The following is a 24,772-nucleotide window of genomic DNA, read 5'->3' on the forward strand; positions in this document are numbered from 1 at the left end:
CAGGAGGAAGTTAGTAAAACATTTGATTGATTAATTTTTTGTCTAAGGATGTCGGGAGAACAGCAGCTCTTCATTTTGCCGTCATCATTTGTACAAACTCTGTGGAGAGAAGCAGAAAGTGAGACGTGAGAGACTAAAGAGTGAACAGCGATCAGAGAATTTCCACTGAGAGTCCCTGTAATGTCTTGTGGGCTGTGCGGACACTAGAGGGCGCTGCAGAGAACAGTTTCCTACAAAACTAGGCTGCATTCAGCCCCGACAAAACGTAGCGAAATGTTTATTTGAACAGAAACGGTGGTGCGTTGAACTCTGCTGAGTTACACAAGCGCTGTAGCGATGAAACGGGTTTTAATATTCAGCACTAAAACACGTCGTCTCACATCTTCAGTAGCTGCATACATCAAACTGCAGCAGCCGCAGGTGTACAGACTTCATTAGAATCTATTGTGCCCTGAATTTTTAATGCGGCAGGGTTTATATACACGTTGCTGCTGATTGGCTAACACCTCTGACACGCCCACCAAACGAGAAAAAACACACCTCAAAGCTGCACAGTTTCACACAGTTTCGACAAAACATGTTCAACCCAGAAACCGCAGCAAAGTGGTGCACAGCATTCTGAGACTGAACATGCCCCTGGGCTGTTTTGGCACTAGAGGGCGCTCCTTAGAACAGCTTCCAGTGGAGCTTTCCTGCAAAACTGCAGTTTGTATATCGTGAATGATTTTATACTGAAAAACTTTACATCCAGCAATAAAGATGATCTTAATTAGCCACGTTAAGATGAACATAAATGATCTTACTATGTTTTTTGTGTTTGATAATTAGTTACTTTCTTAAAAAAGATGGTTCTTCAGGGGTTCTTTAGTAAAGGGAATGGTTCTATATAGAATCATAAGTTCTACATAGAACGATTTGCATGCTTCAGTGGTTCTTTGCATGATGAAATGGTTCTTCAGACTGATGGAGAATGTGTTGAAATGAGTTCTATGTAGCTGTTGCTGTTGTTGTGATGTCACGCTTGTATACAACAGCAGAACCCTTTCTGGTGCTTTATAGAACCATATACAACACATTCATCAATCTGAAGAACCATTTCACCATGCAGAGAACCATTCAAGCATGCAAAGGGGTCTTTGTCCATTGTTCTATATAGAAACATTGTTTTTAGTAAAGAACCCTTGAAGAACCGTCTTTAAGAAAGTGAAGGTTAACATTATCTGTCGTTACTTTTAGATTATTATAGTTTATTATAAAATAAGTCAAAGATTCGTCATTAAAATAAATAAATAACGATGATGAGCTAGTTCGCTAATGCTACATCACCGTTAGCTGATGTTTTATTGGATGTTCTTTTATTTTTATTTTTTTTATTATTTTATTGAATAATTTAATTTGAAAAGATTTTTTAGTTTTTCTTTTATTAGGTTTTTTACTTTTGATTTGTTTTCATTACACATTTTACTGCTGTTTTATCTTTATTTTTAATTTGAGCTTTTATTAGTTAACTAATTAATTTGTTCATTTAGTCTTCGTCTTTATTTGTTTTAATGGAATAAATTTAATTTTAACTCAATCCCTGTTTAATTTGCTTGGCTGTGCTGTAAACGAGGGTCACTGTCAATGTACTTCCAAGTCGAGATAAAGGTTGATTCATTGATTAATTGATTGACTGATTGATAGCTAATGTTAGTTAGCTAGCTAACTGTTAGCCACAAAGCTATAATGCAGGCGTGTAGAGTTGCTTTGCTCAAATCTGCACTGAAGGAGCTGTGAGAGACGCTGAGGAACCAAATCAGGCTCATTTTCACAAAGTTCTCCTTCTTACACAAACTGTACTTCTCTTGGTTCATCATGAAGCTCCGATGTGGCAGATGATGGAGAACATCACGCCATGGAGGTCAGTCTATGGCCAGATGTCCACCTCTCACCTTCATAGTTGACCTGTCCGTCTCCATCGACGTCGGCTTCCCTGATCATCTCGTCCACTTCCTCGTCCGTGAGCTTCTCGCCCAGGTTCGTCATGACGTGGCGAAGCTCTGCTGCACTGATGTAACCGTTCCCATCCTAACAGAGAACACAAGAGAGAACGAAGAACAAAAACAAACACAAACACTGAAGGATGTTCAATAGAATGACTGTGTATCATATGAACATTATAGAACCTACTAATTATGTTTCATCTGCTAATTTATTTATATTATGAATATTTTTAACTTTTACAGTCGCACAGCACACAGCGCACACACTGCTGTCACCTTGTCGAACACTCGGAAAGCTTCGCGGATTTCCTCCTCACTGTCTGTGTCCTTCATTTTCCTGGCCATCATGGTCAGAAATTCGGGGAAGTCGATGGTTCCATTACCTGAAGAGGAGAAAAGTGCAAGAAAACATTTACTTTCTCAGAAGACGTGAAAAAGTAAGTGTGAAAAGTGTGTGCGTCTACTGCCTGCACACAGACCATCTACTGACTGCACACAGACCGCCTAATGACTGCACACAGACCATCTACTGACTGCACACAGACCGCCTAATGACTGCACACAGACCATCTACTGACTGCACACAGACCATCTACTGCCTGCACACAGACCATCTACTGACTGCACACAGACCACCTAATGACTGCACACAGACCGCCTAATGACTGCACACAGACCATCTATTGCCTGCACACAGACCGTCTTACAATTCTGCTTATACTTTAACACAGAAGCCATAAAGACGTGATTCTTGGCTCTGTCACTGGAAAACGTCCCAGGGAATAAAACGTAAACGAAAACTGTTAAAGCAACAATTCACACAGAACCTTTTACTCAGAACCTTTTACACAGAACCTTTTACACAGAACCTTTTACTCAGAACCTTTTACACAGAACCTTTTACACAGAACCTTTTACTCAGAACCTTTTACTCAGAACATTTTACACGAGCACAATCAAAACAGGAACAAAATCACATCCAGCTGTGTCAGGTGGCTGGTTAGCCCCTTAAACCCTGAGAGTGAGTTCTGCAGTTCAGTTCTTCTCGTCTCGAACTAGACAGGAAGTGAAACAGTGCTGCGTTTTCACTGGTTCAGTTAGACAAATTTATCAAACCAAAAGCTGGACACAGAAGTCAAACGGATTTTGTGATGTGCGTTTTGTGATGATCTCCACTGAACTTTCAGATCAGACTTTACAACCAAACCTGTAATAGTAATTTTATTATTACCCATAATTACTGATAACTTACTCTGCAGTAATTTACTAATGACTGACTTACTGATTTACACTGCGGTTTATTATCAGTCCTGAACTACTCTTATCTCGTTCTGACTGGTTACAGCTGAGAGGAGAAACGCTGCTCAGAACGAGCTCAAATTAAACTGTTTCATCTTCTAATCTGTTTCCTGTGCAGCTTCCTGTTTGGAGTAAAATGTTTCCCCATTAAATCTCACCGTCTGCGTCCACCTCGTTAATCATGTCCTGAAGCTCCGCCTCCGTGGGGTTCTGTCCTAGTGACCTCATCACCGTGCCCAGCTCTTTAGTGGTGATGGTGCCATCGCCGTCTTTATCGAACAACGAGAACGCCTCCTTAAACTCTGGAGAACAAACAGAAACATGCATGAAAAACATAACGGCATGAAAAACATTACGAATATGCAAAAACAAATTATTAGAGTTTAGAGTTCAGTATCAGTTTCTGTTCTCAGCAACTACAGACAGTTCAGATATCATCACACACACACACACACACACACACACACACACACTAACACACTCACTAACACTAACACACACTAACACACACAGAAACTAACACACTCACTAACACACACACACTAACACTCACACACTAACACACACACACACTAACACTAACACACTCACTAACACACACACACTGACACACTCACTAACACTAACACACTCACTAACACTAACACACACTAACACTCACACACTAACACACACTAACACACTCACTAACACTAACACACACACACACTAACACACTCACTAACACTAACACACACTAACACTCACACACTAACACACACTAACACACTCACTAACACTAACACTCACACACTAACACACACTAACACACACACATACACTAACACACACACACACAGAAACTAACACACTCACTAACACTAACACACACTAACACACACACACTCACACACTAACACACACACACTAACACACACACACACTAACACACTCACTAACACTAACACACACACACTAACACACACACTAACACACTCACTAACACACACGCTAACACACTAACACACTCACTAACACTAACACACACACACTAACACACACACACACACTAACACACACACACACTAACACACACACACTAACACACTCACTAACACTAACACACACACACTAACACTAACACACACACACACACTAACACTAACACACACACTAACACACACACTAACACACTCACTAACACACACACACTAACACACACACTAACACACTCACTAACACACACACTAACACACACACACACACACTAACACACACACACACAAACACACTCACTAACACTAACACACACACACACACTAACACACTCACTAACACTAACACACACACACACTAACACACTCACTAACACTAACACACACACTAACACACACACACTAACACACTCACTAACACACACACATTAACACACACTAACACACACACACTAACACACTCACTAACACTAACACACACACACACTAACACAATCACTAACACTAACACACACTAACATACACACAAACACAAACACTCACTAACACAAACACACACACACTAACACACTCACTAACACACTCACACTAACACACACACTAACCTACACACAAACACTAACACACACACACTCACTAACACTAACACACACACTAACCTACACACAAACACTAACACACTCACATTAACACACTCACATTAACACACACACAAACACACACACACACACACTAACACACACACACTAACACACACACTAACACACACACACACACTAACATACACACACACTAACACACACTAACACTAACACACACTAACACACACACATTAACACACACTAACACACACTAACACACAAACACTAACACACTAACACACACACACACTAACACTAACACACACTAACACACACACATTAACACACACTAACACACAAACATTAACACACACACACACACAAACACTAACACACACACACTAACACACTCACTAACACTAACACACACGCTAACACACTAACACACTCACTAACACTAACACACACACACTAACACTAACACACACACACTAACACACTCACTAACACTAACACACACACTAACACACACTAACACACAAACACTAACACACTAACACACACACACAAACACTAACACACACACACTAACACACACACATTAACACACACTAACACACTAACACTAACACACACTAACACACACACACTAACACACACACACACACACTAACACACAAACACACTCACTAACACACACACACTAACACACACACACACTAACACACTCACTAACACTAACACACACACACTAACACTAACACACACACACTAACACACTCACTAACACACACACTAACACACACACACACACACTAACACACTCACTAACACACACACACTAACACACACACACTAACACACACACACACTAACACTAACACACACACACACACACACTAACACACTCACTAACACTAACACACACTCACTAACACTAACACACACACTAACACACAAACACTAACACACTAACACACACACACACTAACACTAACACACACACAGACACACTAACACACTCACTAACACACACACACTAACACACACACACTAACACACACACACACACTAACACTAACACACACACAGACACACTAACACACTCACTAACACACACACACTAACACTAACACACACACACACTAACACACTCACTAACACTAACACACACACACACTAACACACTCACTAACACTAACACACACACACTAACACACACTAACACACTCACTAACACTAACACACACACACACACACTAACACACACACACTAACACACTCACTAACACTAACACACACACATTAACACACACTAACACACACACACTAACACACTCACTAACACACACACACACTAACACAATCACTAACACTAACACACACTAACATACACACAAACACAAACACTCACTAACACAAACACACACACACTAACACACTCACTAACACACTCACACTAACACACACACTAACCTACACACAAACACTAACACACTAACACACACACACACACTCACTAACACTAACACACACACTAACCTACACACAAACACTAACACACTCACATTAACACAGACACAAACACACACACACACACTAACACACTCACACTAACACACTCACACTAACACACTCACACTAACACACACACTAACACACACACACTAACACTAACACACACTAACACACACACATTAACACACACTAACACACAAACACTAACACACTAACACACACACACACACTAACACTAACACTAACACACACTAACACACACACATTAACACACACTAACACACAAACATTAACACACACACACACACACACTAACACAAACACTAACACACACACACACACTAACACACACTAACACTAACACACACTAACACACACACATTAACACACACTAACACACAAACATTAACACACACACACACACACACACACTAACACAAACACTAACACACACTAACACACACTAACACACAAACATTAACACACACACACACACACTAACACAAACATTAACACTAACACTAACACACACTAACACACACACATTAACACACACTAACACACAAACACTAACACACACACACACACACTAACACTAACACACACTAACACACACACATTAACACACACTAACACACAAACACTAACACACACACACACTAACACTAACACACACTAACACACACACATTAACACACACTAACACACAAACACTAACACACACACACACAAACACACACACACATACACACTAACACACTCACACTAACACACACACTAACACACACACACACTAACATGCACACTAACACACTCACTAACACTAACACACACACACACACACAAACACTAAAACACTCACACTAACACACACACTCCCTAACACTTACACACACTAACACACACACACACTCACTCACACTAACACACACTAACACACACACACACTCACTAACACTAACACACACACTAACACACACACTCCCTAACACTTACACACACTAACACACACACTCCCTAACACTTACACACACTAACACACACACTCACTCACACTAACACACACACTCCCTCACTCATACTCACACTAACACACACACACACTCACTCACACTAACACACACACACACACTCACTAACACTAACACACACACTAACACACACACTCCCTAACACTTACACACACTAACACACACACTCACTCACTCACACTAACACACACTAACACACACACACACACTCACTAACACTAACACACACACTAACACACACACTCCCTAACACTTACACACACTAACACACACACTCCCTAACACTTACACACACTAACACACACACTCACTCACACTAACACACACACTAACACACACACTCCCTAACACTTACACACACTAACACACACACTCCCTAACACTTACACACACTAACACACACACTCACTAACACTAACACACACTAACACACACACTCCCTAACACTTACACACACTAACACACACACTCACTCACACTAACACACACACACACACTCACTAACACTAACACACACACTAACACACACACTCCCTCACTCATACTCACACACTTATACACACACTCACTGAGCTCCTTACCAGCAATCTGCTCTTCTGTGAGTTGATCAGCCTGTTAGGAGGAGGCAGAGAAGAGGCAGAAGACAGACAGACAGAGAGAAAGAAAGAAAGAAAGAAAGAAAGAAAGAAAGAGAAAAAGAAAGAATTGGTCTGACATGAAATTTCAGTTATTATCGCTCCATCGTACCTTCAGCTAATCTGAGAGTAAAGTCCAGCTCTGGTCAGTCAGGAGGTCAAAGCCAAACTTCTGCCCTCTCCCTCACTGCTCTGTCTTAATGAAGCGATAATAAAGCAGATAACAGTGCGGTCAGTTACACTCTGAGCAGCTCTGCTCTCTGTTTGATCTCTAACGTTCAGTAAAAATACAGGAATAAAATAGAATCACGAAAATCTCCCAAAAACAACCAGATTCTCACTGACAGAATGACAGTAACAGAGTTTCTCTGCTTCTGCATGTAATCACGACTTCCTCAGATTAACTCCTTAAAGTGTGTGGAAAAGTGTTTGTATTCCCACATTCCCACATTCCCACATTCCCCTTTTCCATAGACACTGAATAGCGTTGGAAAACTTGACACCCAGCACAGTTAACTGACTCTCCACTGTCTGACATGATCTACACGGTAAACACTCCGTCACGGAGACGGCAGAACACACTCACTCACACACACTCATACACACTTACACACACACTCACACACGCTCACACACACACACTGAACAACATCTCTCTCCATCTCAGCTTCATCATCATCATCATCATCATAAAGACATAAAAAATCTCCAAATTTCCAAACCTGTTAAAGGATTAACAATTTTCTTCACTATTATAAATTAAACAATTTAATATTGGATGTAAAAATCAAACAAACTGTACTGTTCACTCCTCAGAGGATATTCACCATTCAAGGAAAGGTTTAGGTTTTTGTGATGTCACAAAAAGCAACACATTTAAATTGCCTTTACACTACAGCAGTTTAGCCCCACCCATTCAGTCTGAAGTTTGAGGGAATTTTTCAGTGTTCCAGAGGCACAATACAGAGCAGCCAATCAAAACAGAGCTCGTTGACATATATCGGTCTTAAAGACACAATAACAAAAACAGCCCATTTGACTGTAAAGGATAAAGAGAGGCTGGAAAATGTTTTTGGTACCACAAAAAACACAAACGTAATGAGAAAAATGTTGAATATAAGCACTTTAAAGTAAATCTGAAAAAAACTTGAACGGTTTGCTTTTCAAAATCTCTATTAGTCCATTCATCACTAAGTAACTCAAAGATACTTTCTCTCTCTCTCTCTCTCTCTCTCTCTCTCTCTCTCTCCACCTTTATATCGTCCAGTTGGATGTCCGTCAGGTCAGCCACCAGCCTCTTAGCCTTCGGTTCGTGCTGCCACGTCTCCGACATCTTCATCTCCGCTCTGCCGTCCACCTTCCCGGCCGCCTTCCTGGGCTTCACCTCCGCCATGTTGGGGTTTTTGGAGGTCAGAGCATCCAGAGCTCCTCTGATCATCACCAAACCTTCGGCCAGATTGTCGGCCCGTTTGGCGTTCTGCGCGGCCGTCTTCCGGACCTCTTGCAGGCCGAGCTTGACGTCCTGCAGCTCCTTCACCACCCTGTCCACCCGACTGGTGGTGCAGTCTACCATCATCTGCAGGAAAGACCTGTAGTTCCTCTCCTGCTGCTCCATCAGCTCAGTGTAGAAGAACTGCTGCTGGTCCAGGAGCTCGTAAACCACGGTCAGAGTCAAGGATTCCTGCTCTGGATGGACGAACGGACGCTTGGACACCATCTCTCTCCTTCTGCACACAGGCTTTAGCATTGGTGGAGTGTGGCTGGGCAGATCGACAGCAGCCCACTGAAGGTGAAGAGGAGGATGGGATGGTGTGAACATCGCTTGGAACGCGTGCCCAGATGAAGAACAGCCTCATTTCAGCAGAGGATCTAGGCTCCATGTGATGGATCTGCATTGTGTTTTCCACCACAATCCGGCCTGTCAGTGGGTGATAAAGTTTCAGAGCAGCGCAGGTCACTTCTGTGATTGCACCTGCCGCTCACCCTCCTGCTGTGATGAAGAAGCCTCACCTGGATGACCTACAGCCGGGGTCATCAGCACCAGCTCTGGAGGGATGGAGGCCACCATAGTTTGGTGATTTCCTTGTCAAAAGCCTGATTCGGATGGGATTAGTTCTCCATGGAGAGGTGGATGATACCAGTGAGCCTCAGGACGTCTGTAATGTTGATGAGCAATTCACATGAACTAAGAAATCTCTGTTTAAAAGACAGAGATGGAGCGACTGCTCGATTTACACGGTGTCTTCACTCCAGAGAAGAGCAGAAAAGACATTAAAACGTTTAATTTAGCAGTTACTTTGTTTACTCTAACCATTTGCCTTTCTGTCTTAAGTGAATGCAGCATTCATTAGCATCACCATTAGCCTGAATTCACAGCCAACAGGCAACATCAACTTTTTATCTGTAATTTTTACGTGTTCTGAGTTGTACACATGAGACAGAACAGTAACGTTACACATCAGCCTGATTTTAGCTGCAGGGAACCACAAGGCTGAAGTGGCTTCCTATCCACCACCTTCTTGTTCGAATTTTTCCGTTCCACCTTAAATGGTGCAGCAGTTACATTCTGCCGCCTCAAAATAATAACTGTTGCACCATTTAAGGTGGAATGGGGCAATTCTAACTAGAAGCTGGCGAATAAGAAACTGACTTCAACTTCATCAGAAAACAAAAGCAAACGCTTCCTTGAGCCTCTTGAGAAACTCCTTCTCCACAGGACTGAACAGCGTTTTTAGCAATGTCGATTTGCACAGGATTAACACAGCCTGAGGTTATTTTTATGCCTCGTTTATTGAAGGTAAAAGGCACCGGAATCTTCACTGATGCAGGAGCGCCACTGGTAAAAATGACTGACATGGCACATTCGGACGGGAACTCACAGAAAAATGCTGGTAATAATTACATTACCAATCTCCTCATATAAAACTTATCTCGTCCGAATAGATACCGACAGATACCTAAATCTGGTAACTAGTGGAACCAGGTGAGCAGCAAAATCACTCGAACTCTGCTAGAACATCCAGGACCTGAACTTGCCCCATAGATGTTTTGAATAGTCAGTCATCACTTTCTGCTTGAAGTTCTGTCCTGATCAGTAATGATCTTCATGCCTGCAACCCTGCAAGAACCTGTTTCTAGATTTAAGTAATCTTGTAATCCCGTAGTTTACCATCCTGTATGTGTCCAACAAGTTTAACATCTACTATCCTGTTCATCTTCCACACAGTCAGGTTCTCCTCCAGGTGTTTATCTCTTGGATCTTTCCTGGATCTGTCTGATCCCAGACTTCTTTGTTAACATGCTTCAGCTTCCTTGTAAAATTGTCTCACATATTTTTTTCCTTTGAGTCTTGGTTCCTCAGTGGTTCTTCATCTTGGTTCTTCTTTGAGTGGTTCTTCATCATGCTCTTAGAGTGTTTCTCCTTTTGAATCTTGGTTCTTCTCAGCATTTCTTCCTTATGCTGTACTTTTCAGTCTTGGTTCCTCTAAGTGGTTCTTCTTCATGCTTTTAGGGAAATTTTCTGTCTCCCCCTCCAATGCTCATTGGGGGGTCTGCACACACATATCTGGAAGGTTGTGAAATGGCTGTTAAGAAATCCACTGTGGAGTACAGACAGTCTGGTGGGTCAGACAGGTCAGTGTGGCGTCCCTTTAGGCTGCCTGGACGGTACAGAGAGTGATAACCTGTCAGCTTAATCAAAAGCATGTAGCCTTCAGACTGTCTGAATCCCCTGTGTGCTCTGTTCTCGGTTTACAGGCTCCTCTGAGCCTCTCGGCTTTCCACCCCCGGGTCTGTACTCTTCTCACTCTATGGTTGAATGGCATTCTGGGTTTACTGTGCCAGAACATCTCCGTCTCTCTCTGACTGCACTGCACAGATCACAAACGCATCCCTGCATGCTGGATTTAGTTCATCTGCTTTGTCCTTTGAAGCAGGAGAACATGGGAAACAGGAGAACATGGGAAACAGGAGAACATGCTGCAGTGTCTCTTATTTCTCTGTTTCTACTCTTCATCCTCCAGGAGCTAAATAGAGAGAGGACATGTCAATCCCTCCATGAATATGGAGGTGAAATTTGTCTAGATCCCAAATGCAGAAGATAAACCTAATGTTCCCCTTGTTCCTGTCAGATTAGAGCAGAGTTCAGCCAAGTAGCTCAAAATACACTATTTACTATGATACACAATTCAGTAAACTACAATTTATCATAGCATTGCAACTAAATTATTATAGTACAAATTCTGTCTGAACTCGACTGAATCCAAATGTCGTGCAGAAGTGTTGGGAACATGGTTTGGATTAGGGAATGTGGTGCAGCACAGATTGGGACATGTCTAGGATTGGGAAGTGCAGTGCAGGCAGTTTTTGGAATGTGGCCTGGATTTAGGGAATGTGATGCAGCAGGATTTGGAACATGTCCTGGATTTACGGAATGTGATGCAGCAGAATTTGGGACGTGTCCTAGATTTAGGCAATGTGATGCAGCAGGGTTTGGAACATGTCCTGGATTTAGGGAATGTGATGCAGCAGGGTTTGGAACATGTCCTGGATTTAGGGAATGTGATGCAGCAGGGTTTGGAACATGTTCTGGATTTAGGGAATGTAATGCAGCAGGGTTTAGAACATGAACTGGATTTAGGGAATGTGATGCAGCAGGATTTGGGACATGTCCTAGATTTAGGAAATGTGACACAGCAGGGTGTGGAACGTGGCCTGGATTGGAGAATGTGGTACAGCAGGATTTGGAATGTGACCTGGATTGGAGAATGTGGTACCGCAGGGTGTGGAACGTGGCCTGGATTGGGGAGTGCAGTACAGCAGGATTTGGAACGTGACTGGATTTTTAAAGTCAGTAAACCAGCAGCTGAAGCAGGAACTGCTAACCAGAATAAGACTGTGACACTTTCACACCAGCAATATTACAGGAAGTCCCAGAGGTTGTTGCCATGGTGCTGTCCAAGGAGAATGAGCCACAGGAAAAGTGAAGTGTGTGGACGTTATGCAGGTTCTCCTGAGAGCAAAACTCACACGGCCACATTCAGCGCTGCCCTGGAGGACTCACAGTCCTGTAACAGACCCCACACTGATGACACCACATACACACACACACACATCCACATCCACACACACCCACACCCACCCACCCACACACACACACACACACATCCACATCCACACACACCCACACCCACCCACACACACACACATCCGCATCCACACACACCCACACCCACCCACACACACACACATCCACATCCACACACACCCACACCCACACACACACATCCACATCCACACACACCCACACCCACCCACACACACACACACACACACACATCCACATCCACACACACACCCACACCCACCCACACACACACACACACACACACACACATCCACATCCACACACACACACACCCACCCACACACACACACACACACACACACATCCACATCCACACACACCCACACCCACCCACACACACACACATCCACACATCCACATCCACACACACCCACACCCACACACACACACACACACATCCACATCCACACACACCCACACCCACACACACACACACACACACACACACACATCCACATCCACACACACCCACACACATCCACATCCACACACACCCACACACATCCACATCCACACACACCCACACCCACCCACCCACACACACATCCACACCCACACACCCACACACACATCCACATCCACACACACCCACACCCACCCACCCACACACACACACACATCCACACACACACACACACCCACACACACACACACACACATCCACATCCACACACACCCACACCCACCCACCCACACACACGTACACATCCAGACACCCACACAGCCACACCCACCACACCCGCATCCACACAGACACACACACACACCCACCCCCACACACACACACATCCACACACATCCACACACATACACCCACACACACTCGCAGGGCTCACAGGAAATGTAATTTATTCGCCTTAGAGTTCCAGAGTTATTACTGATGATTTTCTGTGTGTGATTTACAGTAAATTATACATGATGACCTGATGATTTTCCAGCCTCTCTTTATCCTTTAAAATTAAACTGGCTGTTTTTTGTTAGAGTGCCTTTAAGACTGATATATGTAAATTAGCTCTTTTCTGACCGGCTGCCTTGTATTGCACCTCATTCAAAAAGCAGTCTGGGCCGAAACGTCCCCTTTCAGCTGAATAGGCAGCTGTATATGAATGTGTACACTATTACTGTACACAGTGGCCTCCATTAAGAAGCGAAGTGCTCAATCTTATTCAGACTGTCATTCTACAAATTTCCACAAGCATTTTGGTTTGATGCCCTCAGAATCTGGACAAGAATACATTTTTCACTTTGTACTAGATGGTATGTTCAGCAGAATAAATAAATATTTCTCTAATATTTAAAATAATCATTTGGAGCCCAAAGCTTAACTTTAATTCGCCATGATAAGCTCACATGCTCCCTTCCATACAAAGTTCTTTTAGAGCCTCAAGGCTGAAGCTTTAGCACTCCATAGATGTTTTAGCACAGATCAGTAGGTTAAGTTAGCTAAGTTAGCCTAATTAGCCTCGTTAACTATATAGCCTTAATCAATAGCTGATGTACGTTTTAACAATAAACATGCTGTGCTCAATGGAAATGTCTGAAAATGGCTGCCAGTTTAAAAAGCATCTCAGATGAAACTAAAAGATCACAGGTTTCAAGAAACAAAGTTCTGTGAAATCTCACATCCTCACATCCTCGTCACACTTCTCACATGAAAAACTGTAAAAACTGACCCTGAACAAACATAGATAGATAGATAGATAGATAGATAGATAGATAGATACATAGATAGAAAAACAGACAGACAGAAAGACAGACAGACACATAGATAGATAGATAGATAGATAGAAAAACAGACAGACAGAAAGACAGACAGACACATAGATAGATAGATAGATAGATAGACAGAAAGACAGACAGACAGAAAGACAGACAGACTGCTATCTGCTACCTCCAGTTCACATATGTAAAGGAAATATATTTCAATCTATTTTTCAAAATATGCATCTAGTAATAAACACATGCATGTATTTCAATATAGTGACATATGTGCACTTAATGGCATATATTTAAATATTCATAAATAGTACAGTTAAAGATATTTAGCATATCACATTTAAGACCTGAGCTAACAGAGCTAACAGAGCTAAGCTCTCCCGTGTTTCATCATTCTCACCTCGGCCTCAGCAGCCACAGCTAAAATGCCAAGTCGCTGTTAAATTTGCTAACTGAGCTAAAACTCCAGTCCTGTCTTCACAACTATTTCACAACTTTCTAGTGTTACTGTGGCTTCATATCCGCCAACACGGCTCTTTCCGTGCGGTGTCTTTCACAGCGTGGAGGCTAAAGCTTTAGCTTTAGCTAGAAAACAGTCATCACAGTCAAGTTAGTGTAGTTAGCCACATCAGCCTGACACAATGCTAAATAGCACTAAACAAAAGCACATTTCTCTGCTGAAAAAGTGGCTTCCATACTGGTCTAAGCTGGTTTATGCTGGTCTGGTGGTGGTTTTGCTGGTCACCCTGTATGGCTGTGCTGGTTGTCCAGCATACCAGTATCCAAAGCACAACATATGCTGGTTTTGCTGGTGACCAGCTGTGCTGATTGGCTTTATAAACACTGTCAGAACAGCCAGATCAGCCACCGACTCATAAAGCTTTCCCTCTGAATGAGCTTTAACTTGAACTACACTCGGTCTGAACTGATCTCCCGTCTGTAACAGACGAATCTGCGTGTTCAGCGTTTCTGATGTTGGTTTGTGGAAAAACTGCTGAATCAAACGTTCCACGTTCTCTGGCTCTTTCGGCCTCAGTTTGCTTTGTCTGCTGGACTTGGTCGCGTTCCTTTCACTGTGATTCGTTTTGTTCTTTTTAAAGAGCAGCTCTGCGTCTTTTTGGGTTTTCCTCTGATTCTCCACCCAGTTATCTTCTCAAAATAACCACACAAGCAGCCAGAATAGAGACCCTCCACCAGAAGACCTCCTGGATCCTGTAGACACATCATGCTGAATCATGCTGTGTTCAGGGGCTCATCGGAAGGTTGTTTATACCAGATTATTAACTAGTAAATAAAACTAAACTCTGTTTTGGAGCTCGTTCACTGATTCACTCACAGCTGGAAAAAACATGGAGATCTGGAGAACCTGCATCCTGCTTTTTAGATTTTATAGAAGCACATCAAGTATATGTTTTTTCATATTGACTACAAGTTTAGCGTTTTTCACTCGTGTAAAAGGTGAAAGGTCACGCTATAGACCACGTCTCGTAAACTCATGTGGGATTTTCCAGTTTCTGACGCCGGCTTCCAACACAGCATAACAAAGAGTGGGCTCAGAATGATGAGGTTCCATCTGACATTTTTATTTAAATTTAGTGCTTTTTATTGTTGCTTTGGTTGAGATTTATGAAGACAAATTGCCTTTTTTTAAAATGAATGGTTCCTTCTTGAAAATCGTGTATTAAGTTGCTGTTACGAGGTTCCGAAATGTTCAGCAGTCAGAAATCTTGAGGCAGTGAATTCTTAAGGAAGTGAAATCTTCAATCCTTAATATCTCAGGCAGGCACAGAACGCAGAACACAGACAGAACCCTATTATTCTAAACTCACAATACAGTGAAGGGGGAACTGAACAGTCAGTGCTGAGTTTCCCAAAAGCATCTCAGCACAAAGATGATTTTAAATGGTAAAGTGAGCATCACTGAATAGTCATAACCCCAACACACAGATGTAATTCCAATACTGTAATAACCCCAACACACTCATAACCCCAACATACAATCATAACCCCAACACACTCATAACCCCAACATACAATCATAACCCCAACACACTCATAACCCCAACATACAATCATAACCCCAACACACTCATAACCCCAGCAGTCATAACTTCAACACACTAATGACCTCAAATGTCACACTCATAACCCACTCATACACACACTCATAACCCTAACATAGTCATAAACCCAACAGTCATAACCCCAACACACTCATAACTTCAACACACTCATAACCCCAACACACTCAAAACCCCAACACACTCATAACCCCAACACACTCATAACCCCAACACACTCTTAACTTCAACACACTCATAACGCCAACACACTCATAGCCCCAACACACTCATAACCCCAACACAGTCCTAACTTCAACACACTCATAACCCCAATACACTCATAACCCCAACACACTCCTAACTCCAACACACTCCTAACTCCAACACACTCATAACCCCAACACACTCCTAACTCCAACACACTCATAACCCCAACACACTCATAACTCCAACACACTCCTAACTCCAACACACTCATACCTTCAACACACTCATAACCCCAACACACTCATAACTTCAACACACTCACAACCCCAGCACACTCATAACTTCAACACACTCACAACCCCAGCACACTCATAACCCCAACACAGTCCTAACTCCAACACACTCATAACCCCAACACACTCATAACTTCAACACACTCATAACCCCAACACACTCATAACCCCAACACACTCCTAACTCCAACACACTCCTAAGCCCAACACACTCATAACCCCAACACACTCATAACCCCAACACACTCATAACCCCAACACAGTCCTAACTCCAACACACTCAACTCCAACACACTCATAACTCCAACACACTCATAACTTCAACACACTCATAACCCCAACACACTCATAACTTCAACACACTCACAACCCCAGCACACTCATAACTTCAACACACTCACAACCCCAGCACACTCATAACCCCAACACAGTCCTAACTCCAACACACTCCTAACTCCAACACACTCATAACCCCAACACACTCATAACCCCAACACACTCATAACCCCAGCACACTCATAACTCCAACACACTCATAACTTCAACACACTCCTAACCCCAACACACTCATAACTTCAACACACTCATAACTTCAACACACTCATAACTTCAACACACTCACAATCCCAACACACTCATAACTTCAACACACTCATAACCCCAACACACTCATAACTTCAACACACTCATAACTTCAACACACTCCTAACCCCAACACACTCATAACCCCAACACACTCCTAACTTCAACACACTCATGACCCCAACACACTCATAACCCCAACACACTCATAACTTCAACACACTCATAACCCCAACACACTCATAACCCCAACACACTCATAACTTCAACACACTCATAACCCCAACACACTCATAACCCCAACACACTCATAACCCCAACACACTCTTAACTTCAACACACTCATAACCCCAACACACTCATAACTCCAACACACTCCTAACTCCAACACACTCATAACCCCAGCACACTCATAACCCCAACACACTCATAACCCCAACACAGTCCTAACTCCAACACACTCACAACCCCAGCACACTCATAACTCCAACACACTCATAACTTCAACACACTCCTAAGCCCAACACACTCATAACCCCAACACACTCATAACTTCAACACACTCACAACCCCAACACACTCCTAACTCCAACACATTCATAACTTCAACACACTCATAACCCCAACACACTCATAACCCCAACACACTCCTAACTCCAACACACTCACAACCCCAACACACTCCTAACTCCAACACACTCATAACTCCAACACACTCATAACCCCAACACACTCATAACTTCAACACACTCATAACCCCAACACACTCCTAACCCCAACACACTCCTAACTCCAACACACTCCTAAGCCCAACACACTCATAACCCCAACACACTCATAACCCCAACACAGTCCTAACTCCAACACACTCCTAACTCCAACACACTCATAACTTCAACACACTCATAACCCCAACACACTCATAACTTCAACACACTCACAACCCCAGCACACTCATAACTTCAACACACTCCTAACCCCAACACACTCATAACCCCAACACACTCATAACTTCAACACACTCATAACCCCAACACACTCATAACCCCAACACACTCATAACTTCAACACACTCATAACCCCAACACACTCATAACCCCAACACACTCATAACTTCAACACACTCATAACCCCAGCACACTCATAACCCCAGCACACTCATAACCCCAACACACTCATAACCCCAACACACTCATAACTTCAACACACTCACAACCCCAACACACTCCTCACTCCAACACACTCATAACTTCAACACACTCATAACCCCAACACACTCATAACTTCAACACACTCATAACCCCAACACACTCCTAACTCCAACACACTCACAACCCCAACACACTCCTAACTCCAACACACTCATAACTTCAACACACTCATAACCCCAACACACTCATAATCCCAACACACTCATAACCCCAACACACTCATAACTTCATTACACTCATAACCCCAACACACTCATAACTTCAACACACTCATAACTTCAACACACTCATAACCCCAACACACTCATAACTCCAACACACTCCTAACTCCAACACACTCCTAACCCTAGCACACTCATAACCCCAACACACTCATAACCCCAACACAGTCCCAACTCCAACACACTCACAACCCCAGCACACTCATAACTCCAACACACTCATAACTTCAACACACTCATAACCCCAACACACTCATAACCCCAACACACTCATAACTTCAACACACTCATAACTTCAACACACTCATAACCCCAACACACTCATAACCCCAACACACTCATAACTTCAATACACTCATAACCCCAACACACTCATAACCCCAACACACTCATAACTTCAACACACTCACAACCCCAGCACACTCATAACCCCAACACACTCATAACTTCAACACACTCACAACCCCAACACACTCATAACCCCAACACACTCATAACTTCAACACACTCACAACCCCAGCACACTCATAACTTCAACACACTCACAACCCCAGCACACTCATAACCCCAACACACTCATAACTTCAACACACTCATAACCCCAACACACTCATAATCCAACACCTCTACCCCAACACACTCATAACTTCATTACACTCATAACCCCAACACACTCATAACCCCAACACACTCATAACCCCAACACACTCCTAACTTCAACACACTCATAACTTCAACACACTCATAACCCCAACACACTCATAACTTCAACACACTCATAACCTCAACACACTCATAACCTCAACACACTCATAACTTCAACACACTCATAACCCCAACACACTCATAACTTCAACACACTCATAACTCCAACACACTCATAACCCCAACACACTCATAACCCCAACACACTCATAACCCCAACACACTCATAACTTCAACACTCATAACCCCAACACACTCATAACCCCAACACACTCATAACTTCAACACTCATAACCCCAACACACTCATAACTTCAACACTCATAACCCCAACGCACTCATAACCCCAACGCACTCATAACTTCAATGCACTCATAACCCCAACGCACTCATAACCCCAACACATTTATAACCCCAACACACTCATAACCCCAACACACTCATAACTTCAACACACTCATAACCCCAACACACTCATAACCCCAACACACTCATAACTTCAACACTCATAACCCCAACACACTCATAACCCCAACACACTCATAACTTCACACACTCATAACCCCAACACACTCATAACCTCAACACACTCATAACTTCAAAACACTCATAACCCCAACACACTCATAACTTCAACACACTCATAACCCCAACACACTCATAACTTCAACACACTCATAACTTCAACACACTCATAACCCCAACACACTCATAACTTCAACACACTCATAACCTCAACACACTCATAACTTCAACACACTCATAACCCTAACACACTCATAACTTCAACACACTCATAACCCCAGCACACTCATAACTTCAACACACTCATAACCTCAACACACTCATAACTTCAAAACACTCATAACCCCAACACACTCATAACTTCAACACACTCATAACTTCAACACACTCATAACCCCAGCACACTCATAACTTTAACACACTCATAACTTCAAATCACTCACAACCCCAACACACTCATAACTTCAACACACTCATAACCTCAACACACTCATAACTTCAAAACACTCATAACCCCAACACACTCATAACTTCAACACACTCATAACCCCAGCACACTCATAACCCCAACACACTCATAACTTCAACACACTCATAACCTCAACACACTCATAACTTCAAAACACTCATAACCCCAACACACTCATAACTTCAACACACTCATACCTTCAACACACTCATAACTTCAACACACTCATAACCCCAGCACACTCATAACTTAAACACACTCATAACTTCAACACACTCATAACTCCAACACACTCATAACTTCAAAACACTCATAACCCCAACACACTCATAACTTCAACACACTCATAACCCCAACACACTCATAACCCCAACACACTCATAACTTCAATACACTCATAACCCCAACACACTCATAACTTCAATACACTCATAACCCCAACACACTCATAACTTCAACACACTCATAACCTCAACACACTCATAACCTCAACACACTCATAACTTCAACACACTCATAACCTCAACACACTCATAACTTCAAAACACTCATAACCCCAACACACTCATAACTTCAACACACTCATAACCCCAACACACTCATAACTTCAATACACTCATAACCCCAACACACTCATAACTTCAATACACTCATAACCCCAACACACTCATAACTTCAACACACTCATAACCTCAACACACTCATAACTTCAACACACTCAACCCCAACACACTCATAACTTCAACACACTCATAACCTCAACACACTCATAACCCCAACACACTCATAACCTCAACACACTCATAACCCCAACACACTCATAACTTCAACACACTTCAACTTTCTGTCTGTCATGCTCGTAACTGTAAAACAGTCATATCTGCGACAGTCACTGCTTTCTCTCTCCTTAAAACAGCCTCGTCATAAACTGCCAGTCTGAGCGTTGAAATGAGGTAAAAGCCTAAAACGCCTGGTTTAGACCCAGAACTCCGCAGCAGCGCTGAACACACCTGTACAGGTGAATCAGCCGCAGGTACAATAAAGACTGACGGAAATGAACGGATAAAAACACTGCTGAGAGACTCAGAGCCGGACAGGCTGATCTGACTGACCCCGAACACAAACACTTAAATGTACAGCTAATAAAATCTCAGCGGTGCGCGCGCATCGGTACATACCATTCTGCAGCGGGATTATAATCTGCACTGAGGCGCGCGCTGCTGCACGGAGCAAGACCTGGATCTACAGAGCCGCGCGCTACAGTATGTATGTGTGTGTGTGTGTGCATGTTTGTGAGCAGGTATTCAGCCCCTCATGGGGACCCAGGATGCTGAAAACATTAACACTGACGTTGTGGGCACATTTGGCCGCTTTTAAAGTTTTACTGTTATAATAATAATAATAATATTATTATTATTATTATTATTATTATTATTATTATGACAGAGAGAAAGGCTTTTGTTTGGTGAAGTTACACTTAAACACTCATCTAGTCGAAGCTGGAGCTGAAGGTTCTTATTGGAATTTGGGAAGAAGCCAAAAGCTCCGTTCAGTTACAGAAGCGCGTGCAGAACCCCCACAAAGACAGCAATACAAACAGTCCTGTGTGTGCGCCCTAGCGTGTGTTCCTCCGCGCCGTTTCACACTCTTCCGTGCTGTAGCTCCGCCCACTCAGCACCTTTACAGGAGGCCTGTAAATACACCTGTATTAAATATCACTGAAACATTTCAGCTGCTTTGAAGTTAAAAATTAAGTAACCGGGTTAACTTGTGTTATTAAATTAACATAAACATAATTTATGTTTTACATTTACAAACTTAATGTTACAACCTCAATGAACTTTGATGGTTTTGTAATTTTTAAAGTTTAAAAGCTGCATTTTTTTTTTACAATGTATAAAACAGAACTGCAGGATCATCAAACAGTGGAGAAACAATAGATTATATAAGAGTTTACAGCACATTACACATCTTAAAGGGCAACGATATTAATTTATTTATGGAGCACATTTCATACATTAAAGAGCTTCAAAGGAAGGAAGGAAAGTAACAGCACAACAGAAAAAACAGAAAACATCCAGCTGAAAACCCATAGAAACCATTAAGTGTTTCTGTTGGTTCCTGATGGTTTTCTAATGTGTTTTGTCTTTTTTAATGGGTTGATATCACAGTATAAAGGATCCTAATGGTTTAACAGGTGACCAGTGGCTGATTCTAAATGCATCTGATGGTTTCCTACTGGGATCTAAAGGTGTTCTACAGGAATCTAGTGGTCTCTATTGGAAACCATTAAGCGAATTCCCATTGGAAAGCAAAACCATTAGATTTGAATCCTGATGCTTTTTAATGGTCCTTTTTCAGCAGGACAGAGAAGATAAAATCATTAAAAAAGGTAGAAAACATTATTATTATTATTATTATTATTATTTTCAAAGCTATTGATTATTATTGGACCGTCGGACCCTGTAATCACTCCTCTGTTAGACTGTTCATTAGGGAAGTTGATTTCATGCGATCTGTTTATGTTTATTGTTTATTAATGATGTTATTCTAACGCTCTGTTTCTCAGTGCGGCACTAGTCCTCGGCGGAAGGTTACTCTCCTGGACGTCCAGTGTGCCGAGGCTGCGAGTGTTCGGCAATAAACTGAGAAGCTGATTGGTCGTCGCGCAGCCGCAGCTCCGCCTCTGTTGTATCCCAGTCTCTGATTGGCCGCGCGAGGCCTGCAATGCGTCAACCAGCGGCGCGCGTTTTGATCTCAAATAAACCAAACACCATAAAACTAAACAAAAATAAAATGAACACTTTTAACTAAACAGAAAATAAACATCATAAACTAAACAAAAAGAAATGAACCAGCATAAATTAAACACCATAAAACTAAACATAAAGTAAATCAAACACCACTTAACTGAACATAAATTAAACACTATTGACTAAACATAAAATACATTAAACACAATTAACTACTCTATAAACTAAACTAAATAAATTAAACACCATTAAACGAAACAGACACATGAATTAAACACTATTAACTAAACATAAAATAGATCACCATCAACTAAACAGAAACATAAATGAAACACCACAAAAATTAAACATCAAATAAATGAAACACCATTAATTAAATAAAAAAATAAACACCATTAAACTAAACATAAAATAGACACTATAAACTAAACATAAAATAAATAAAACCACATAAACTAAATAAAAAATAAACACCATTAAACAAAACATCAAATAAATGAATCACCATTAATTAAATATAAAAAAACACCATTAAACTGAACATAAAATAAATAAAACAACATAAACTAAATAGAAAAATACATTAAACACAATTAACTACACTATAAACTAAAATAAATTAAACACCATAAACAGAGAAATAAAGCTGAAGAATAAACATCTGGTTAGTGTTTGGGACACCTCGGGCAAATAAATATAATAATAAAAATAAATATAATAATAATAATAATAATAATAATAATAATAATAATAATTATAATAATGATGATGCCGAAGCTCTTCTGTATAAATTTAAACGCTATTTTATGTCTTTATTTTGCCTCGATTCGCCGTGCCGTTCTCAGTGACGTCATCACTAAGC

At 41.9% G+C, this 24,772-nt stretch overlaps 1 protein-coding gene across 1 annotated transcript; it reads right to left on the reverse strand.

The window, feature by feature from the left end:
- calm1a (calmodulin 1a) lies at positions 1 to 22,436 on the reverse strand. The gene is made up of 6 exons (XM_036593289.1): positions 22,336 to 22,436; positions 7,967 to 7,997; positions 3,440 to 3,583; positions 2,259 to 2,365; positions 1,932 to 2,067; positions 1 to 99 (listed from the first exon to the last, which is right to left on the reverse strand). Exons 1-6 carry the CDS (start codon positions 22,336 to 22,338, stop codon positions 71 to 73), a joined length of 450 nt encoding a protein of 149 aa, XP_036449182.1. The 5' UTR covers positions 22,339 to 22,436; the 3' UTR covers positions 1 to 70.
- Positions 22,437 to 24,772: the final 2,336 nt, after the last annotated feature.

This window comes from Colossoma macropomum, unplaced genomic scaffold (assembly GCF_904425465.1).
Source record: "Colossoma macropomum unplaced genomic scaffold, Colossoma_macropomum, whole genome shotgun sequence".
NCBI classification, from domain to species: domain Eukaryota; kingdom Metazoa; phylum Chordata; class Actinopteri; order Characiformes; family Serrasalmidae; genus Colossoma; species Colossoma macropomum.

Coding starts and splice junctions, on each gene's coding strand:
- calm1a (XM_036593289.1), bottom strand. Junction 3,584..7,966: donor CACAGAAGAGCAGATTGCTG/GTAAGGAGCTCA, acceptor TTTGTTCTCCAG/AGTTTAAGGAGGCGTTCTCG. Junction 2,366..3,439: donor TAACGAGGTGGACGCAGACG/GTGAGATTTAAT, acceptor TCTCCTCTTCAG/GTAATGGAACCATCGACTTC.